General features: G+C 44.1%; 1 protein-coding gene across 1 annotated transcript in view; it reads left to right on the top strand.

The window, feature by feature from the left end:
* Positions 1–19,714, top strand: part of ADGB (androglobin) — a 4,124,629-nt gene that overhangs the window by 2,102,186 nt on the left and 2,002,729 nt on the right. Inside the window, exon 17 of the mRNA XM_044074542.1 lies at positions 14,777–14,840. Coding sequence (XP_043930477.1) covers positions 14,777–14,840 — 64 coding nt within the window. The remainder of the gene's footprint in view (positions 1–14,776; positions 14,841–19,714) is intronic.

Raw genomic sequence — 19,714 nt, 5'->3', positions numbered from 1 at the left:
TTAGGGATCGCCACAGTGGAACTCCAGTCCGCTAATGATTGGCAGTAGATTTTTTTACGTGCCGTGTTGCTGGTCCTGACGCACAGCCTTTAACGAAGGTACACCCATTCAAGCATGTCTACATGCAGAAGATGCTCTAGCTGAGAATCGAACAGGACAACTTCTTACTGTGAGGTGACAACGTTACCGCAGCACCACAACCGTATGACAGATAAATTAATAAAAGAAGCAAAAGAAAAGGGGAGAAGACACATTAAAAGAATTTGACTGGGTGGTATGGAAATATCTGATGTTATGTTGTCCCATCTCACCTTTGTTCTTGCTGGACTCGGCCGATTTACTATAGCTCGAGAGCTTTTACTGGCTCGAGGCTACCCCTACCCCAACATGGCAAACGAGATGATCTCGTTTGCCGCTTACAGCATCGAGATTGCGACTACTGGCTCAGGCTAAGTACTTTATGCTTTTTTCACTTATATTGTTATTCTTCTTCAGGGTTTTCTTGTTTAAATAACATAGTTAAGCGTATATTATCCCTATTCGTCTACCGACCCCTTTTTCTACATGTTATGGGTGTTTTTTGGCCATTGTTTTCCCCTCAGGCCTTGCTTTCTCCTTAGAGCCCATTTAAATTAGAGGGTTATTCTTCTTTTCCCCACCCTTTCTGGGATAGCTATTTAAGTTAGAGGCTCTCCTATTGGGAGAGTCGCTGTTTAAGTTAGAGGCTCTCCCCCCCTTTTTTTTCCTCTTCCCTTTTAAAAAAAAAAAACAAAAAAAAGAGAGTTTTCCTTTATTGTTGTTTGGGCTAGCTGTTACAGCCTTGTAGTAGTTTTAGTTATTGTATGCTGTTAGCTTACAGCTTTGTTTTTCTAGTGCTGTGGTAAATTTTTTTCTGTTTACTATGTCCACGAAACCCTCTGGGTTCAAAAAAATGCGACTCGTGTTGCCAAAAAATGTCCCTTACGGACGGGCACATGAGTTGTGTATATTATTTAGGGGCTGTTCGCTGCAGGACTCATGCTCGATCTGTCATGCTTTCAGTTCCAGCAGGAGTGAAAAAATAAGTTAATTTTTAGTGGCCTTTTGAAGAACCCTCAAGAGTCTTCAGCTCAGGGTCCTCAACCAGCTAAAGTGTCCAAAAAACACACTAAGCCATCAGTTCCGAGTTCAGAACGGACAAAATCCACTGAAAAACATTCAGCTCTGTCTGTTCCCAATGTTGGCTCTGACAAAGCTACGTCTCCGGCGGCTCCATCTGTGTCTCTGAGTCAGTCCAGACCCATAAGAGAACAAGGTCACCTTCTTTGGAGCTGGTATGCTCTGCTCCACAATCTCCTTTGCTGCAATCTGGAGCAGGCAGTCACTGGTCCTCTTCGCACTCCTCTCGGTTCTCCAGGCTTTCAGATCATGATGTGGAGAGAGTGGTCGATAGGCTCCTCAAGTCACAGGCACTTGCTAAATTACTATCAAGCCTAGCCCATAAGGAATTGGCTCCTTTGGCCCATCCAACTTTTCCATCGGTTTCTCCTCTGACTCTCTTGAGCTTGTAGCCGGAGTGCATGGAGGTCATGGTGGTGCAACCGTCGGCTCCAGTTACTTCTCGTTTATCGGTTCTGACACCCGCTCCAATATCCTCGATGTCTCGCCTGCTCTGAGGGGGGAAGTAGCACTGGACCCTTGTCCAACCCCGCTCTCCCTCTCGGAGCTTTGGCGCAGGTGAGCTCAGCTCCCACATCGGCCTCAGAGCCATCGCTCTCAGTTCGCAGGAGATCTCTGGGCTCTTTGGAGCCGGAGGCTCCTTCGACTTGGGACCATGGCGCCTTCAAGGTGATGAGGAGCACACTGTCTCCTGAGACTGCTCCACCGTTGGCTCCATTGGCTCCTTCCTTCTTGGTGCCTGTGCCTGCCTTTGACCCTCCTCCTGCCTCCAAGCATAGGGAATCTGTGCTCCAGGATGCCCCATTGGGCGAGCCCACTTCTTCCGAAACCTCCCCCAAACATTTGGAAAAGTCCCTCATAGGTTCATAGGTTGATACTAGGCTATCTGCCCTAGGGCATTTATAAGCCTAGCCAGAGTGTGTTTGGCTTTCGCCACCCTTTTAGATTAGTTAACTGTGCCTCTGTATAGTAGGTCACAGAAGGTAGCCCTTTTAAGGTTAGTTTACTGTACCTCTGTCAAGCAGGGACACAGAAGAGATCCCAGGGGTAAACTTACGATCTCCCTTCCACTCATCAAGATTTCTCTTGAAGAAGGTCAGTGAGGAGCTCTGCCTAACATGGATTGGGATTTTGTTCCAGAGTGAGGGGAGCCTCTAGGATATGAATCTGTCCCTCCAGCATGTCCTATTTATTTCTGTGCTGAGGTTCAAGTCCCTGGAGCATGTAGCTCTAAGAGATTTGGATTTCCTGAGGTGAAGCATGTCCATTAATTCTGGGTTGGACATGGCTTTATACGTCAGACACAGATCGCCTCTGAGTAGGCGGTACGCAACTGAGTAGAGCTGGAGTTTCTATAGCCAAACTGCATAGGGCATCTGTTTAAGCCACTTGATCCTCTTGGTGAGATACGTTTGGGGTCTTTCCAGTTGCTGCAGATGTCGGGTAAGGTACATCGCAAACGGGGCATTGTACTCAATTATGAGCCTGATAAGTGATGAATAGAGGGGCACAATGGCATCTCTTGATCTAGATGTGAACCCTTTTATGATAAGGTGGGATATATAGAAGGTCTTTCTAACCACTTTGGCAACGTGATTGTCAAAGGAGAGATTGCTATCTACTTGGGTCCCCAAGTCCCTAATTACTTCTTCCATACTTAATAGATTACCACCTACGTGGTAATTTGTGGGCACTTTGTTTTTCCCAAAGGTGATGACTATGCACTTTTTGGCATTTAGCTTTAGGCCATGGCTCTGGCACCAGTTATCCATCTCTGTGAGACCCTTTTGGAGGATGCTTGTGTCAGCCGGAGAGTCGATTATGGCACCCAGTTTGCAGTCATCTGCGAACTTGGTCAGCCATAGTCCACCCGTGTTAGCCTGTACCTTGGAGAAATATATACCGAACAAGAGAGGTCCCAGGACTGAGCCTTGTGGGACACCACTTGTAACTGGTTTAGAGTCTGACATGGCACCTGCTATTCTGACCATGTGGGTTCTATCCCTGAGCCAGTTTGCAACCCATCTTGTGACATAGGGGTTGATATTTAAGCTGGTGAGCTTATTTATGATGCCTGAGTGGGGTATTGTGTCAAAGGCTTTTGCGAGGTCCAGGTAGGCTATGTGGACTACCTTCCCTTCATCTATGGCTTTGGTAACTGTTTCAAAGAAGTCGACCAGGTTCAAGAGGCAAGATCTGCCCTTAATGAAGCCGAATTGGGTAGGATCCAGTGTCTGGAAGTTCCCAATGTCTTTGTTTATGATTTCCGTGATGATACGCTCCATAGCTTTGCAGACCAGGCTAGTCAGGCTTATAGGGCGATAGTTTCCGGGGTCTGTTGTGGCACCACCTTTGTGGAGTGGGACCACTGTTGCTGTACGCCATTCCTTGGGTACATATCCTGTAGTAAGGCTGAGATTGAACAGTGACTTTATATGAGGGTTTAGTTCTTCTTGGAACTTGTGTAAGATGCAGCCCGGGACACCGTCTGGTTCCATTGATGCTGTGTTCTTTTCTTTGGAGAGGGCAGCTCTCACCTGTGCATCTGTGATCTCAGGAAGGCTACACTCTGTTGGGATAGACATTTGCTCTTTTGGTGGGGGGGGGGGGAGTTTGCACTGAACTTTTCTGCCAGGATGTTGGCAATGTCTATTTTTTGTCATTTTGCACTAACTCAGAACATATCTGGGAGTTGCCTCCCAGGTTTCTGACATAACTAAAGAAGGCCTTGTGATTATCTTTAGTGTCTTGTGCAATTTTTCTTTCGAAGCTGGCCTTAGATGATTTTATGAGGGATTGTAGTTTCTTGCTAGTACTGATCAGTGATGCCTTCCCTTTTTGAGATTTTGCTCTGTCATGTAGTAGCTTTCTCCTTCTGTTGTATAGCTTATTTATGGTCGGGGTCCACCAGACAGGTCTCCTGCCTTTGGAGGAGTGAGTCTTGGTTTTATTTGGGATAGCATGCTCCATGCATTCCTGTAGGTGTCCATAGAATGGTTTTGTAAAGGCATTTTGGGCCATATTTTCCACTGGCCCGGGGGCTTTGAAGGATTCCACCTCAGTTTTGAGAAGTGTGAAGTTTGCTTTTGAGAAGTTCTTCACCGTGGTTTCCTTGGCTAGGGGTGGGGACGGAATATAGATGTCCAGTGAGATTTGTTTATGGTCTGATCTTACCAATGAGGGGTATACCTCTGGTGTGGAACATAGAGACCCCATGTTGGTGATGACCAGATCCAATATGTTTTCCCCTCTTGTGGGAGTAGTGACCAGTTGTTCCATAGCATTTGAGTTTATAAATTCTAGGAACCGTTGGGCGAGGGTGTTTGGGCTTGAGTAGTTTTCCCAATCGATGTTTGGGTAGTTGAAGTCACCCAATATAATAGTGTTTAGGGAGACCTTCATATTCTCCAGTGTTCTCAGGAAAGCTGAGTGAGGTTCCTGTGTTTGGGAGGGTGGTCTGTAGCAAGCTACAAACTGAAAGGCAGTTTTGCCCACTGTTAGTTGCACATGGATGGTCTCCGATGCTTCGTGCAGTGCCACTAACCTGGAGGTGTGGGTATCTTTGATAAATATGGATACTCCCCCTCCTTTTGTGGTTTGGTCTGGGTTTTGGGGCTGGAAAGCATGGTATGAAGTATAACTTGTTAGTGCTGGGGTGCTCTCGGGAGCCTTGAACCAGGTTTCTGTTACTGCACAGATATCGATATTCTCCAAACTGAGGAGAGTCTCGAGTGCATGCATCTTGAGGTTTAGACTTCTGGCATTGAGCAGCATTACCCTTAGTTTTTTTTTTCTTTGTGTTGTCTACGGGGGTGGGTTTGTCTTTTGAGCCTTGCCTAAAAAAGGCACTATGGGGGAGGCAAGAGCCTTTGCCAGTATTCGAAAACCCAGGGTGACAGGTGCAAGCCGTCCCTAGCGAAGCAACGTGGCTTGTCGAGCATGTCATCCCAGGCTGACAGACACTGGATCCTCTTTGAATGACACCAATACTTTAGCCAATTGTTAAAATTGATCATTTTGTCTTTATACTGTGGCATAATTCTTGGTGAGGGTAGGATGCTACTCAAGGTCAGGGTCATACTGGCCTGGGCTACATGATCAAAGAGCTCCTGTACGTCTCTTTTCATGTAGTCCAGGGAGGTACATCTCAGGTCATTCACATCAGCATGGACAATGACGGAGTCATATTTGTACTTGCTTTGGAGTGACCTGAGTGCTTGTGTTATGTGGCGGATCCTGGCACCCGACAGGCAGCTTACAGTGACCTTCTCCTTGTTCAGCCTAGTGAGTGGGATGTCAGTGTGTCTGACAATAGAGTCATCTATTACAAGTGTATTAGGTGTGTTGTTTAGCCTTAAGGGCTGTGACTGTGGCACACTGACTTTGTGAGCTATGTGCTACGTGGATATTGTTTCGTGGTAGGTGTTGCTTGGATGTCTGCTTTGGAGGTCTCTGCTACTTAGGCAGATTTTTATTTAGAGCCTCCGAGTATGTTTTTGTGTGTTTATCTGTTTGGCTTGCTGATGCGATAGGTCTATGTGATACTGGATTTGTGGTGTGTGTGGTTACCTTCTCCTCCTGACAGGCTGTGCCAGTACTGGGTTGAGAGAGCTTAACTTCCAGTTTGGCTATATAGTTGCATCTCTCACATATATTTGAGCTTGTTTGGAGGAGGAGAGGGTGGTCTGTATACATAAGGCAGTTGTAACATTGCCTCAAGATTCCCAGATTCACCAGATGGACTGGAGAGTAAACTCGAAACTGACCTTTGGACATGCCTGAATAATATAGGGAACTACTTATTGACTGATCAGAAAGAACCAATAGCAAGTGCTTAGAAGGAGTATAAGAGGATGTAGTGCTTTAGTTTGTGTTTACCTATGAGATTACTTATACTAGCAAGTGCAGGGCTTTAGAATGAAAATAGAGTGCTTAATTAGAGATTTAGAGCAGTTCTAAGGGAATAAGTGAAGAACAGACTTTGTGGAACCGGGAATAGTTTAAACCTGTTTAAGCGGCGCTGCCCGACGCTGCTCTGTGCGGAAGACCGCGCAAAAAGAGGGTTGCAGGGTTTTAAGAGAGAGAGATCAAGGAGTTTGGAATTGACCCAAAATGGCCAATAAAACTACAGCTTCTAGGCAGTAACCACTCCTACAGGGACAGGCAGGCTGCTCAGTGTTAACCACTGCCACTGGTGAACACAGAGACTTCCCTTTAGCCCAAGCAAGCACTGGCCTCCAAGAAACTTACAAACAGTTCAGAACAACAAATCTGTAACTGAACTTTCTTAAATTTCAGAAAGTGGGAAAAAAGCAAGATTTTTTTGTTTTTTCTTTTTTTGTTTTAGTTTAAAGGTAGCAGAGATACACAAGTAGCAAAATATTCACAACAGTGCAATAAATGACCCCACACTTGAGTGCTAGGCCAAAGTCAGGTAAAATGCAATTTTAAGAGAAAAAAACGATTTTAAATTAAGTGCAACACAGGAAATGCAGTAAACAGGCTCTAGATGTGTTCTAAATACTGTTTCTAATACAGATATAAACTTTAGCAAGCCTGAAAACGCCGTAAACTAGGCGGCAAAGCAGTAATTCTAAACAAAAAATCAGAAGAAAATACTTAAAATCTCAAAAGTGGCTCCTTTCTTCTCTCAGCATTTTCTCCCATTGGTAGGTGCTTCAGCAACAATGAACAAGCCTGGAAAGACACCAAAATCACGAGGCAGCAGGAAGAAAAGATGTAAAAGGAAGCACCTGGACTCCCCTGAGTCTATCACTTCAGACACAGACTTGGATGAATCGGAAGGGTCCCCATTGTTCCCCTCTGAGGATGTCTCCTTTTCAGACATCTTGGAAATCCTTAGACAGAGGGTTGGCTGGAAGTCCCTAGCCCCTTCTGAGGATGAGTCTGTCTACCTGAATGCATTTGGTTTCTGACCCTCCACCTGTTGGGTGTCACCGCCTTTTGACCCACTTTTGTCTGTACTGAGTCAAAAGGCGTGGAGCGCTCCAGAGACCATGGAACCAGTTCTGAATAAAATTATTACTGCTCCCGAGGATAAATCCTTCCTTTCCAAAGGGGTGCCTATTGATGCCATGGTGGTGGCAGCAGCCACTAAGAAGGAACTTGCGGAAACTTCTTCATCTGTCCATCCGCTGAACAAGGAGTCTTGTACAATGGACAGGTATGGGAACCGTATGTTTTCTTCAGCAACCTTTTCTCTCAGGTCACTGAATTACTTGTCACACTTCACACGACTTCAGAGGGATCTCCTGAAAGAGCTAGAGGATACCCTGCAAGATCTTACAGCTGAGGGAGTTGCAAACAGGGCGGCTTCCCAGCTTGTGACCTTGACCTCAGTGGTTAACTCCTCCATGAGGATCATTTCTTATGCGGCAGATGGAGTGGCTGGGACAGCAGGTACTGGTAGCTTTACAGAGATACTCCTGTATGCGCCTTTGTCAGTTTGCGGAACCTTTCAAGTCTTCATTTACCAATACCACCTTTGATGGCTTTTCCTTGTTCGGGCCTCAAGTAAAACAGACTCTCATCAGGTGTGAACAGGATTGCAAGACTCTCTCTGCCATAGGAGTCCATTTCTCCACTCCATCTAGACCCTATCCTAAAGGTCAGAAGAGTGGAAATATGTGGTTCTGAAAATCCCAGGGAGCTTCGCCTGACACACATGGAGATTTTTCCCCCAGGGGTAGAGGCGGAAACAACAATGGAAGATGCCACCCTTATGGCAGAGGGGGGCCCGCAACAGCAGGGCAACAGAGATACATTCTCTGCTAAGCTCTTCCAGCACTCCCGAAGGGAGGCCCAACTGTTCACCTCTGGAGGCAGTCGGGGACAGACAATCACTGTACCCAGCAGCCTGCCAAACTATCACAAGAGAAACATGGGTACTGTCAGTAATATCCAGGGGTTACAAAATTCCTTTTGCCCAGTTACCCCCCTCAAAAGAAAAATGTTCTATCCCAGATGTTCCACCCAGTCTTTGGGATCAAGCAATCCTAGAGGTACAAAAATTGCTAGAAAAAACAGCCATCCAAGAAGTCCCTGCAGACCAAATCGGATCCAGAACTTACTCAAGGTTTTTTTTAGTTCCAAAAAAGACAGAGGACTGGAGGCCCATTTTAGATCTCAGCAAGCTGAACAAATCAGTAAAAAAGATGAAGTTCCAGATGGTAACACTGCAGTCCATTCTTCCCTTCTTAGGTCAGGACAATTGGATGTCCTCCATAGATCTCCAGGACGCATACTACCACATAATAATGGACAGGCAATCCAGGAGATTCTTACGCTTCTGGCTGGGAACCAGTCATTATCAGTTTATAGCCCTGCCCTTTTGTCTCACCACAGCCCCCAGGGTGTTCACCAAGTGTATGGCAGTGGTCACGGCTCACCTGAAGCATCTAGGATTCCAGGTGTTTCCATATCTAGACGACTGGCTTCTCACAACTACCACCGAGCATCAACTGATCAAAGTATGGGGCTACACAATCCAAACTTGTTCCCAGCTAGGCATCACCATAAACTACGAAAAGTCTGCCTTGTTGCCTTGTCAGTCTATTACCTTTATAGGGGCAGACTTAGATACAAGATGCATGATAGCAAAACTGCCTCAAGACAGGGTGTCAACCATTAGTTAGCAAGTTTTGTTTCTCATAAAGAAGACGAGAGTTCAGGCAAGAGAAGTTTTACAAGTCTTGGGCTCAATGGCCACAGCAATTATGCTAGTTCCTTTGGCACACTTCCACATGCAGATTCTGCAGTGGCTTCTTTTCGCTCAGTGGTCTTTCCAGAATTTACCAGTGTCACACATGATCTTGATCACAGAAACTTGCAAAAAGGACTTAGTATGGTGGCTTGTCTCACCCCAGGTGACTCCTGGGCAAACCCTCTCTTGACCCCCATCCTGTAGCCACAGTGATCACGGATGCCTCCCAGATAGGGTGGGGGGGCATTATCTGGGACAGTTAATGTTCTAGAGATGAGAGCATTGCTTCTGGCATTGCAAGGACTTCAAGACTCTCTACCTACTGGGACCATTGCAATTCAGACAGACATAATGTCGGTGGTATGGTACATCAACAAGCGGGGCGGGACCAGATCTTACCCCTTGTGTCAGAAAGCGCTTTGAGTATGGCAATGGGCAATGTCTTCCCAACGTTTTCTGATTGTGATGCACAGTCCTGGGAAATCCATCCTCATGCCTCTCGAGTGGACCCTGAAGCAAGAAGTTGCGGACTTGATTTTTTGCAAATGGGGCCAGCCATGCTGCGATCTTTTTGCCACTCTCCTTAACAACAAATGCAGCAGCTACTTCGCCCTAGTCCCCTCTCTGGGACAGGCACCCAGAGATGCACTTGTTCATGATTGGCCTCCGGGACTGCTCTATGGCTTTCCACCTTTCCCTCTAATTCCAAAGGTACTTCAGAAAGCAAAGTCACTAGGTTGCAAACTCATCCTCATTGCTCCTTACTGGCCTCGTCAGATATGCTTCTCGTTTCTTCGCCATCATCTTCATCTGGAGCTTTGGATACTGGACACAGTTCCACACCTCCTGATGCATCAGTTAGCCATGCTTCATCCTTCCCTCCAAACTCTCAAGCTGACTGCTTGGTTCCTCCACTTTCAGTCTTAGCCAGGCTCCCAAACATTTCCCCACCTGTGCAACACATCCTAGTGTCCTCTCACAAACCCACTACCAGGAGGATTTACACTAGCAAATGGAAGAGGTTCTCTTATTGGGTGAAGAGTAATGACATCGATCCCTTCACTGCTCCTGTTCACAAGATTCTTGATTTTCTGTCCAAAACCTTCGAAAGAGGGGCAGCTGCTGCTACTATTAGGGTCCAACTAGCTGCCATCTCCAATTTTCTTGTAGGAGACTTGGGTTCTAATATTATGTCCCATAAGTTGTGCAGAGCATTCTTATGAGGTACAGCTCTTTTATGGACCCCAGTAAGAGAATCCCCCCACCCCCCGGGGCCTAAACTTGGTTTTAGCTTCAATGGTTCTTCCACCTTTTGAACCAGCAGCATCTTGTCCCCTGAAATTTCTGTCTTGGAAAACCCTTTTCTTGGTTGCTATAATCTCAGCTAGATGGGTTCCTGAATTACATGCTTTGTCTATTCGCCTGCCGTATCTCATTTTTCACAAAGATAGAGTCTCTCTTAGGACCAGTCCTTCCTTCTTGCCAAATGTATGTTCAGAGTATAACTTAAATCAGTCCATTGAGCGTCCTGTGTTCTACCCTAGTTACAGCAACAAGGCAGAGTATTGACTCCATCAATTGGATTTTCATAGACAATTACATTTTTATTTACACAGAACCAAAGACCTTAGAAAGTCAGACCAATTGTTTGTATCCTTTGCTGACAATAAACAAGGTTCTCCAGTTTCAAAATTGACCTTATCAAAATGTCTGTCAGACACAATCAGTTATTCTTATGATTTGCATAAAAAGACACTTCCAGGGAAGGCCAAAGGACATTCAGCTAGGGCCTTAGCCAACTCTGTTGCCTTCCAAGCTAAATTGCCTTTAGATTCAATCTGTGCAGCAGCAACATGGGCAAATCCTCATACCTTTATCACTCATTACAAAGTGGATGTGGTCTCCCAGAATAGGGCATCCTTTGGTTCCATGGTCCTGAAGATTTTGTTCCAATGAGCCACCCAAGAACCAGGTGCTGGGGACACAGTCCCAACCAGCAAGAATGAAGGTGAGATGGGACAACATAATATAAAAAGGTTATGTACCTACCATAACATTCCATGTTTGTTGTCCTTCATCTCGCCTTCCTTCTTGTGCCCCCCCCCTTCCCCCTTCCTGGAGATTTGACACAAGTTCCTTTATTGGGTACACTGGCTGAGTTTCTTGCTGACATACCAGGTTAGTTAACCATGCCTTTTTTTCCCTCTTTCCTTCCTATCTTAAATGTATAAGAGCTTAGTAATTTTTTTTTGCTATGTATGTCTAGTGTGGGCTATTACAAATGAGATCTGGGTAGCTACCGCTAGGCATGTTGGGATAGGGGTTAGCCTCGAGCCAGTAAAAGCTCTCGAGCTATAGTAAATCAGCTGAGTTGGGTCCGAACCCAACCAGCAAGAAGGAAGTCGAGATGAAGGACAACAAACATGGAACGTTATGGTAGGTACATAACTTCTTTTTTGAAGTTGCAGAAAGATGGGGACTTCCACAGAAGTGAATTGGAATGTTGAAAGCAGTGTGTCAGATGGGGGCCAGTGAGGGTATAGATAGTCAGAAAAGACATAAATTGAGAGAAGGATAAGACAAGGATACTCCCCCATTGCCTGTTTTTTATCATGTGTATTGAGCCACTGGCAGAGACAATAAGAAGATCAGGTTTAATAGGTTATATATTGGAAGAAATTTGGAAAAAAGTTACAATACTTGCAGATGACATCCTACTGACATTGACAAAATATAGGGAAGATCTGGGGAATCTTTTGGAACTGTTACAAGACTTTGGGAGAATATTGATTTATAAGATAAATAAATAGAAAACAAAGATGGTAATGGTAGCAAGAGGGGAAGAGAGAGGTAAGATAAGAAATTAGGGGTGTCTGAGTGGCACAGATTAAATATTTGGGAATTCTGTTAGGTGACACAGTGGAAGAACTGATGAGAGCCACATATGAATGAATATACACAAAGATAAAGGGGCAAATACAAGGTTGAAAAACAATAAAATTGGACATAGATCAGAGGGTACAGGTGACCAAGTGTGTATAATGCCAAAATGTTTATATGCAGGACAGGCTTTCTGGACACTTTCAGGGGTGGATCTTTTTAAAAATAGTGAAAGAAATGTGTAGAGAATATGTTTAGGACAGTGAAAAAACAAGGGTAGCATGGGAGGGAATGACAGAGCCAGTAGAGAATGAAGGTTTGGGAGTACCAGATCTGTAGACTAACTCCCAATTATGAGTAATAGCAACATTTTGAGATTCATAGCTATGGATTATGAAGCAGATTGGAAGTAAATGTTATGGAACAGGGAAGAGAACTGGAGAAGGAAAGGAGATAATAGACACCATATTAGAAACACAGAGGGAAAAGTTGCAGCTGGCATACACTAGAGTCACCCATAGAATATATGGCAATAGGTGGCAAGAACCAGAATGGGAAGGTTGGAAAGATAGGATTATCTCAGTAGTGGGCTCTAAATGAGATGCAGAATAGGGGAATGCTGCATGGAGATAGCACTACTAACAAGATAAAGGCTGGTTTTGGCAACAAATTTAACAGGAGGTGTGTGGGAAGGATTAAAAGAGGAATGCCAGCTGGAGGATAAATTACAGTGGGAATATGAGGGAGTGAAAAGCAGATGGAATAAACTGGAGAAAATTATAAGAAGCGGAGTAGAAATACCAAAGCTAATACTGAACGCAGATATAAGAATGGCAAAGTATGGATCACTGAAAGGTCATATAAGGATAGGGAAACTGGAGAGGAGGAGATAAGAATAAGTAATGGGAGAAGCAAAGAAAACAATAGGAAATGGAACTAGGAACACAAATAGAGAAGCAGGAGTGGGGAAAAGTAATCCATCTACTAAGGTATGTTGCTAAAGCCTACAGATTCAGCATTTTTCCATGGAAATGCCTGCACAGGTATTTTTGTACACCAGCAAGGCTGGGGAGGATTTATAGAGGGTTAGAGGATATTTGCTGGCAATGGGGGAAGAAAGAGAAACCACAACTCACTTATTTTGGAGATGTAGGGTTTTGAACAGTTATAAGAATGTGCAGGAAGCATTGCTGAGAGCAAACCTACCTGGTTTAGGGAGATAACACTAAAGTTTTTCTCACTGAGATATGAAAGTAGGATCCAAGAGGAAGATAAAAAGATAATTAATTTGATCATAACAATCGGACAAAAGATAATCACAAGGAAATAGAAGAAGCAAGAGTAGCCAAGGGGAAAGGAAATGGAAGAGTTAATGAACCAACTAGAACAGGAGGAAATTGGAGTTAGGAGAGAAAGGAAAGAAAACATTTTTAAAGAAATGGAGAAAAATGGGATTGAGGAACCCAGACAAGCCAGTGGAGGGAACTGATTACTCAGAAATGAAAGAAAGAGAATAATACAAGACAAGAATATAAACTAGAGGAGCATAAAGGGTTAGACCCATGGTTTAAAAAGAAACATGTTACACTGTGTATAGTTAATAAAAAAGTTTAACTTGGTAGGCAACAGAAATTAGAGAAATATATTAACTGAGAAAATGCAGCATATCAATTATAGGACTGTAACAAATAAAGAAGGATGTACAAAGGGGGAACTTTGAGACTGAACCAATTACATGTATGTAGGAAAAATGGGGCAGGCAACAAAAAGTGAAGAGGGAGAAGTGTCATGAAGTGAAATATTGACAAATTGGAAAACTAGGAAAGGAGGAATGAACATTGTGTTTTTAGTTAAGAAATATACAAATAGTGATTAACATAGCAGTAACCAATGACTGGGTGTGGTATATTGAAGATTTTCCCACAGTTGGTATGGTTTAATTGTGAAGGCAACTGTGGATAAATCTTCAATGTATCACACCCAGGAGTTGGTTATTGCTATTATACAATGACATGTAAGAAAAAAATTACCTACTTTTCTTAAATAATGGCGCCATGCTGTTCCTCCTCATTGCTTCCATATTCTGTGGCTTTGGTACTGTGCATGCATATGGGACTTACACAGTACACACACTTACACAGTACATCCATGCTTTGGAAAGATGGGAAGCTTTCCTTTGCATCTTCTTTTTTTTTTATTTTAAGAAACTGTGAAGTTCGGACAGTTTCGAGGTATGAGAGAGAGCAAAAATTCAAAGAAAATCAGGTACATTTCTTTAGTTTTGTTTAACGTACCTGATTTTCATTGCATTTTCTCTGTCCTCCATATGTTCTTCTCAGCCTCTTAGCTTAAGAAAACTGTAAACCCTTGGCATAGATTAGTAGAAGAAATGTCCATTCGACCAGACTTTTTCTATTGGTATATGCTCGATTTACAGTGGGCTCTCTGGTTGGGCTGACCAATCAGTGTGCATGTTTTTGAATGTTAATGACCCGTCATTGTATAATATATGTTTTATCTGATTGCTGTGGTCTCTGGGCTGGACTGTTTGTATAAACAAGGGTTAAATCTGAAGTAAGCGGTCAGTTACCAGCGCCACAATTAACCGTGCATCATGCATGGGGACTGCATGGGTACTGTATATTGTCTGCCGGATGTCAAATAAAGGAATGATGTTTAAAAAAAAAAGTCTGCAGTCACTCCTTTACCAGTACTTTATGGTGAGTACATCATGCAAATGTATTTTTTAAACAATCTTAGGATAGCCTAATGGTGCATTCAGAAAAAAAGTTTTGTCAGCAGAGGTGAAGCTGTTTTGTTGTTTAGGATTGTTTGAAGTTAGTGTGCTTCCTGATGAAGAAGACACTTTAAATGTATTTTAAGTCAAAATTATTTAATGTCAATGCATGTTAACTCAATTTATGAAGTAGTACTGTGAAATCACTGTAAAATATTCTTCATCTATATGTGTTATATATCTTTTACTGAACATTTTTCTTTCTGTTTCAATTTTAGGACATTGTATGTTTTCCATAAACCATTTTCTTACTCAAATACATATCAGAAGTCAGAGTTTAAGGTATGAATTTGATTTATTAGATGCACTTTCTTGAGATACTGTAATTTGACACTAGAAGGATGTAATAGTAATAGTCTGATAATTTATTTGCATACTTGTATAACAAATATACGTTGCTGATGGTGGGAGAAGAGCCGCTGAACTTTCAGGGTGCAGTACCCCTTTATTAAAATGCATTATGTAAAGCTGATTAATCTGTTAACTGAACTGCCTTGGGTAAATAGTACTTTTAGTCTCTACAGCTAATGTACAAATATATCCTACCTGGACAGATACATTTTAATGTAGCTGTCCTATCATCACAATTAATTCATCCAGTCTAGTGTCCTTGTCTTAATTACTGTGCAATATAAAACTTAGCTCTGCCAAGATACTTTAACTTGGTTATGCTGTCCTGTGTATACTAATTGCAGGTCAAGGCTGGGCAGATGAAACAGATGACACAGCACAACAGGGCTTTCCAAAACAAGAGAACTGTCATGCAGAATTGTACAAAATATCAGGTTAAGTCTTACCCTAACTTGGCATCTATGTTGTCTTCTTTCAATTCTCCTCATGATAGGGTCTCGGATCCGACCTTCGGATCTGGCTCAGCCACATTCTGCAAACTTGGATCTGACTCTCAAGCACCTCCCTCTTACCCAGAATGCACTACATCTACCCAAGTACCTCAGATCGAGTTTGCTGATTCCATACATCCAACACACATACAGTAAAGAAACGGCAAATGAGGCTCAGACATGGGACATAGGAGTCCCTTTATACTCCAGGATCCTCTAGAACAAAAGAGGCAGGGAGGTGGTTGGGTGGGAAAGTGAGGAGGAAGACAACACAGTTGCCAAGTTATGGTAAGACATAACCTTTTAATCTGATGTTGTTTTCTTCATTCTTCCTCACAGTAGGGTCAGATACAAAGGTGTGACTGTTGGACCGTGTTGCTGCCGCACAAATATCCTCAATGGAGGTTCTAGAATAGAAGGCAGAACAAGTAGCCATGGCTCTGGTGGAATGTGCTATGGGAGGTTTAGGTAATTCCAGTCTCTTGAGTGAGTAAATGTATGAAATGTAGCGAGATATCCATTTTGCCAAGGTAATTTTGGACACAGTCTGTTCTAATCTATTAGATGAAAAGGCTACAAAGAGTTGGTCAGACTTCCAGTGTTGCTTGGTCCTGTGCAGGTAAAAACGGAGTTGTCTATGAATGTCTAGAAGATGAAGAACATACTCCTCTTTATTGTAGAAATTTGGAAACAACACTGGTAATTGGACAAATTGGTTGATATTGTTTTCAGCGGCTACTTTGGGCATAAAGGAAGGATTGGTGTGTAAAGAGAACCTGTTCTTATGAAAAACTATGTAAGGAGGCTTGGAGGATAAGGCTTGTAGTTCAGAACTTTTCTTAGCAGAAGTTATAGCCACCAAAAAGATTGCCCTCCATAACAAAAACTTCATGTCACAACTTGCAGCTGGTTCGAAAGGTCCCTGGGTCAAAGCCTGCAACATGACACTGAGATCCCAAGGAGGAGAGGGATCCTTGATGGGAGGCCTCAACAAGAAAACACCTTTCATAAAGGATTTGCACAACCTAAAGGTGAACAGGGAATGAGACTGACTTGCAGTATGGAAATTAGAAATAGCAGCTAACTGAAGCTTGATGGTCAAGAAGCTAGCACCCTCCACAAATTGAGTACTAAGAAAGAGAACGTCTAAAATTGGTGCTGAGAAAGGGCCAATGTTTCTGTTTGTAGCCCAAATGGCAAACATTTTCCACTTACTGGTGTAGACTTTTTTGGTGGAAGCCTTTTGCGAAGCTAGAAGTATCTTTCAGACCAGATAATTAAGCCTGGACTGTCTCACTAGGGTTGAAAGTGGTGAAACCAAGTGGTCAGTCTGAGGACACGAAGATTCGGATGCTGCATTCCTGATGGGTGAGAAAGGAGGTCCTGACATGGCGCCAGTATCCAAGGAGGATATTTCAGATGAGATCAGAGGAAGGACAACCACACCTGTTGAGGCCAGAAGGGGGCAATAAGTATGCCATAACTCTTCAACCTGCTTGCCTTCTGAGGAAACTTTGGGATGAGCGGAAGAGGAGGATAAGCATATAGGAGACCCAGTGGCCAGTCTTATACTAGTGCATCCCTCAGGGACTCCTCTGGAGGAGAGATCAGAATGAAGAACATGCTGCATTTGTTATTGACGGGAGATGCAAAGAGGTCGCAGCAAGTTTGGCCCCAGCGACTGAAGATCATGTTTGCCACTGACTGATTGAGGGACCAGCCGTACGGGATCAAGAGAGTGATCTGCTAAATCTGTCCACCATATTGTTGGTTTTCCCTGGGATATGCATTGCAACTAGAAGGTGGTCTGAAAATATCGCCCACTCCCACACCCTCATGGCCTCCCTGCACAAGGGGTAAGAATGGGTTCCTCCTTGCTTGTTGATGTACCAGACAACAGACATGTTGTCATTGTGTACTGCAATAGTTCCTAAGGGGAAAGCATCCTGAAAGGCTTTCAGTGTTAGGAGAACTGCTCTCACCTCTAGGACATTGATATGCAACCTGGTCTCAGTAGGGGACCATGTGCCTTGGACCATCTTTCCATTGTAATGCCCCCCACCCAAACTGGGAAGCATCTGTGGTCATGGTGCATTAGGGGGGTTGTTTAAGAAAGGCCTACCTAGAAGGAGATTGTTCAACTGTATCCACCAGCTGAGGTGATGCTTGCAAATTAGAGTCAATCTGATGGGAAGGGACAGTGTGTGAAAGAATGAACCACTGCGATGCCAGTGCCCACTGGAGAACTCACATGAAAAATCTGGCTAGAGGAACTAACAGGATAGTTGCTGACATCGATCCTAGGGTTGTAAGACCATTTGTGCAGGAGGGGCCTTTTGAGATAACAGGTCCTGTACCTGATTACTCAGAGGTGTTATTGCAGTGTAAGGGGAGAGAAGCTATCTAATCCCTGTTGTTCAGCTGTGTCCCTATAAATTCCATGTTCTGCACAAGAGCCAGGTTCAACTTGTACAGGTTTATGGTGATGCCCAGAGAATACAATCATTTGATTAAGTAATTCCTGGTTTAGATTTGCTGATGCCTTGTGGGAGTGGTAAGGAGCCAGTTGTCTAAGTATGGAAACACCCGGAATCCTTTGAGACACTCGGAATCCTTTGAGCCTCATATGAGCTGCTACCACTGCCATCCATTTGGTGAACACCTGGGGGCTTTGGTGAGCTCAAAGTGCAGCGCTCTAACTGATAATGATTGGCCGCCAGCTGGAAGAGCAGATATCTCATGGAGTGCCTGTCTGTTTTGATGTGATAGTACACATCCTTGGGATCTATCTAGCACATCCAATCTTCCTTGTGCAGCAGTGGCAGAATGGACTGAACCGTAAGGATTTGGAACCTCAACTTCTTTACATATCCATTCAACTTGCTTATATCAAGAATGGATCTTATGTCTTCTGTCTTTTTCGGCACTAAAAAGAAGAGGGAGTAGGTTCTGAATCCTTTTTCCTCAGCTGGGACCTCTTGGATGACTCTTTTTTGCAACAGTTGTTGAATTTCCTGTGCTGTCTGCTCCTTCTGACTGGGTGGCACATCATGGAGGTTCTTGGAGTTGGGGGAAGAAGAAAAAAGAGAATGTAATAACCTTTGGATATTATACTTAGCACCCAATGGTTTTAAGTCAACTGGGTCCAGGCTTCTGAGTGCAAAGCTAGCCGGCTCCTGACTGCCTCCAGAAATGGACAGTCAGGCAGCACTTCAAGAGCACTGGTAGGGCTTGTCAGAAAAGGTTTCTCTAAATCCCTGGTTCTGCGGACCCCATGTAGCTCTAGGGTGGTGTCTACCATCAAACCCTCCTCCTCTGGCTCTAGAGGAGAGTTCCCCGCATGGGTCCTGTTAAGGCCCTTGGGAATTGCAAAAGCACATTTTCTTGCCTCCACATTGGTTCATGGAGAAGTAACTCTGGGGCATAGAAAATGTGATTCCTACAGCAGAAAGGGTCTTTCCATCCTTTTAACTGTGGGTGAGAGTATCTTGAACTGATGGCACATACAGCGAGGAGCCATCGTAAGGGGCATTCACAAAGGATGCCTTAAAGGGCTCAGTGAAATCACATAGCCTCATCCAGGCATGCCTCTTTAGAGAAAGTCCTGAACCAGCTGCTCCTGAGGTACTCTCTATGGTATGGGAGATCAGCCTCATCAATGAGATGGCAACGGACTATAGAGTGGTCAGCTTGAGTTTTTTAAATTTTTCTGCAGGCATGGACTCTGAGAGAGATGCTGAGAGTTCTATGATCACACCTCTCTGAAGCCAGGTAAAATGGGCCAGGTAGTTCAACTACCTCAGAGCAAAGGTGGCCAAGGGGTAAACATGCTTCCCAATCCTGTCCAACACTCTAGACTCCTTGTTAGGTGGATGGGCATTGGCAGTTTCTTCTCCCCACTCTTTCTTGGTGGCTGCTGCCAGCACAATGGCATCAACTGTGAGGTCCTTGCTCCATTGTTTCCTATCTGCTGGGGCTACCAAAAACCTATCAGGTCGCTTGGGTATGGGCTCAATGGTGTTTGGTTGCTTCCATGCCTGGCGGGATACTAAATCAACCAGGGCGTTTCCTGGGGGGGTCTCCCAAGATTTAGAAGGGCCTGTCCCAATGCCTCCAAGACAACTGACTCCTTCTCAGAAGGAGACGTCCTCAGGTGGGGATCGGGGGGGGGATCCTTCCCCCTCATCAAAGTCCATGTTCTCAGTTATGGACTCCAATAGGGAGTAAGTGTATCTCCTTTTGCACATCTTCTTCTGAAGGACTTCCTCACAGTAACATGTGTAAAGCAGGGGGACAAGCCACCCTGCACCCCCC

This window comes from Protopterus annectens, chromosome 1.part0, assembly GCF_019279795.1.
Source record: "Protopterus annectens isolate FY-2018-M chromosome 1.part0, PAN1.0, whole genome shotgun sequence".
Taxonomy (NCBI): domain Eukaryota; kingdom Metazoa; phylum Chordata; order Ceratodontiformes; family Protopteridae; genus Protopterus; species Protopterus annectens.
Note: the sequence above shows the minus strand (reverse complement) of the source record. Positions and strands in the feature narration are given on the sequence as shown.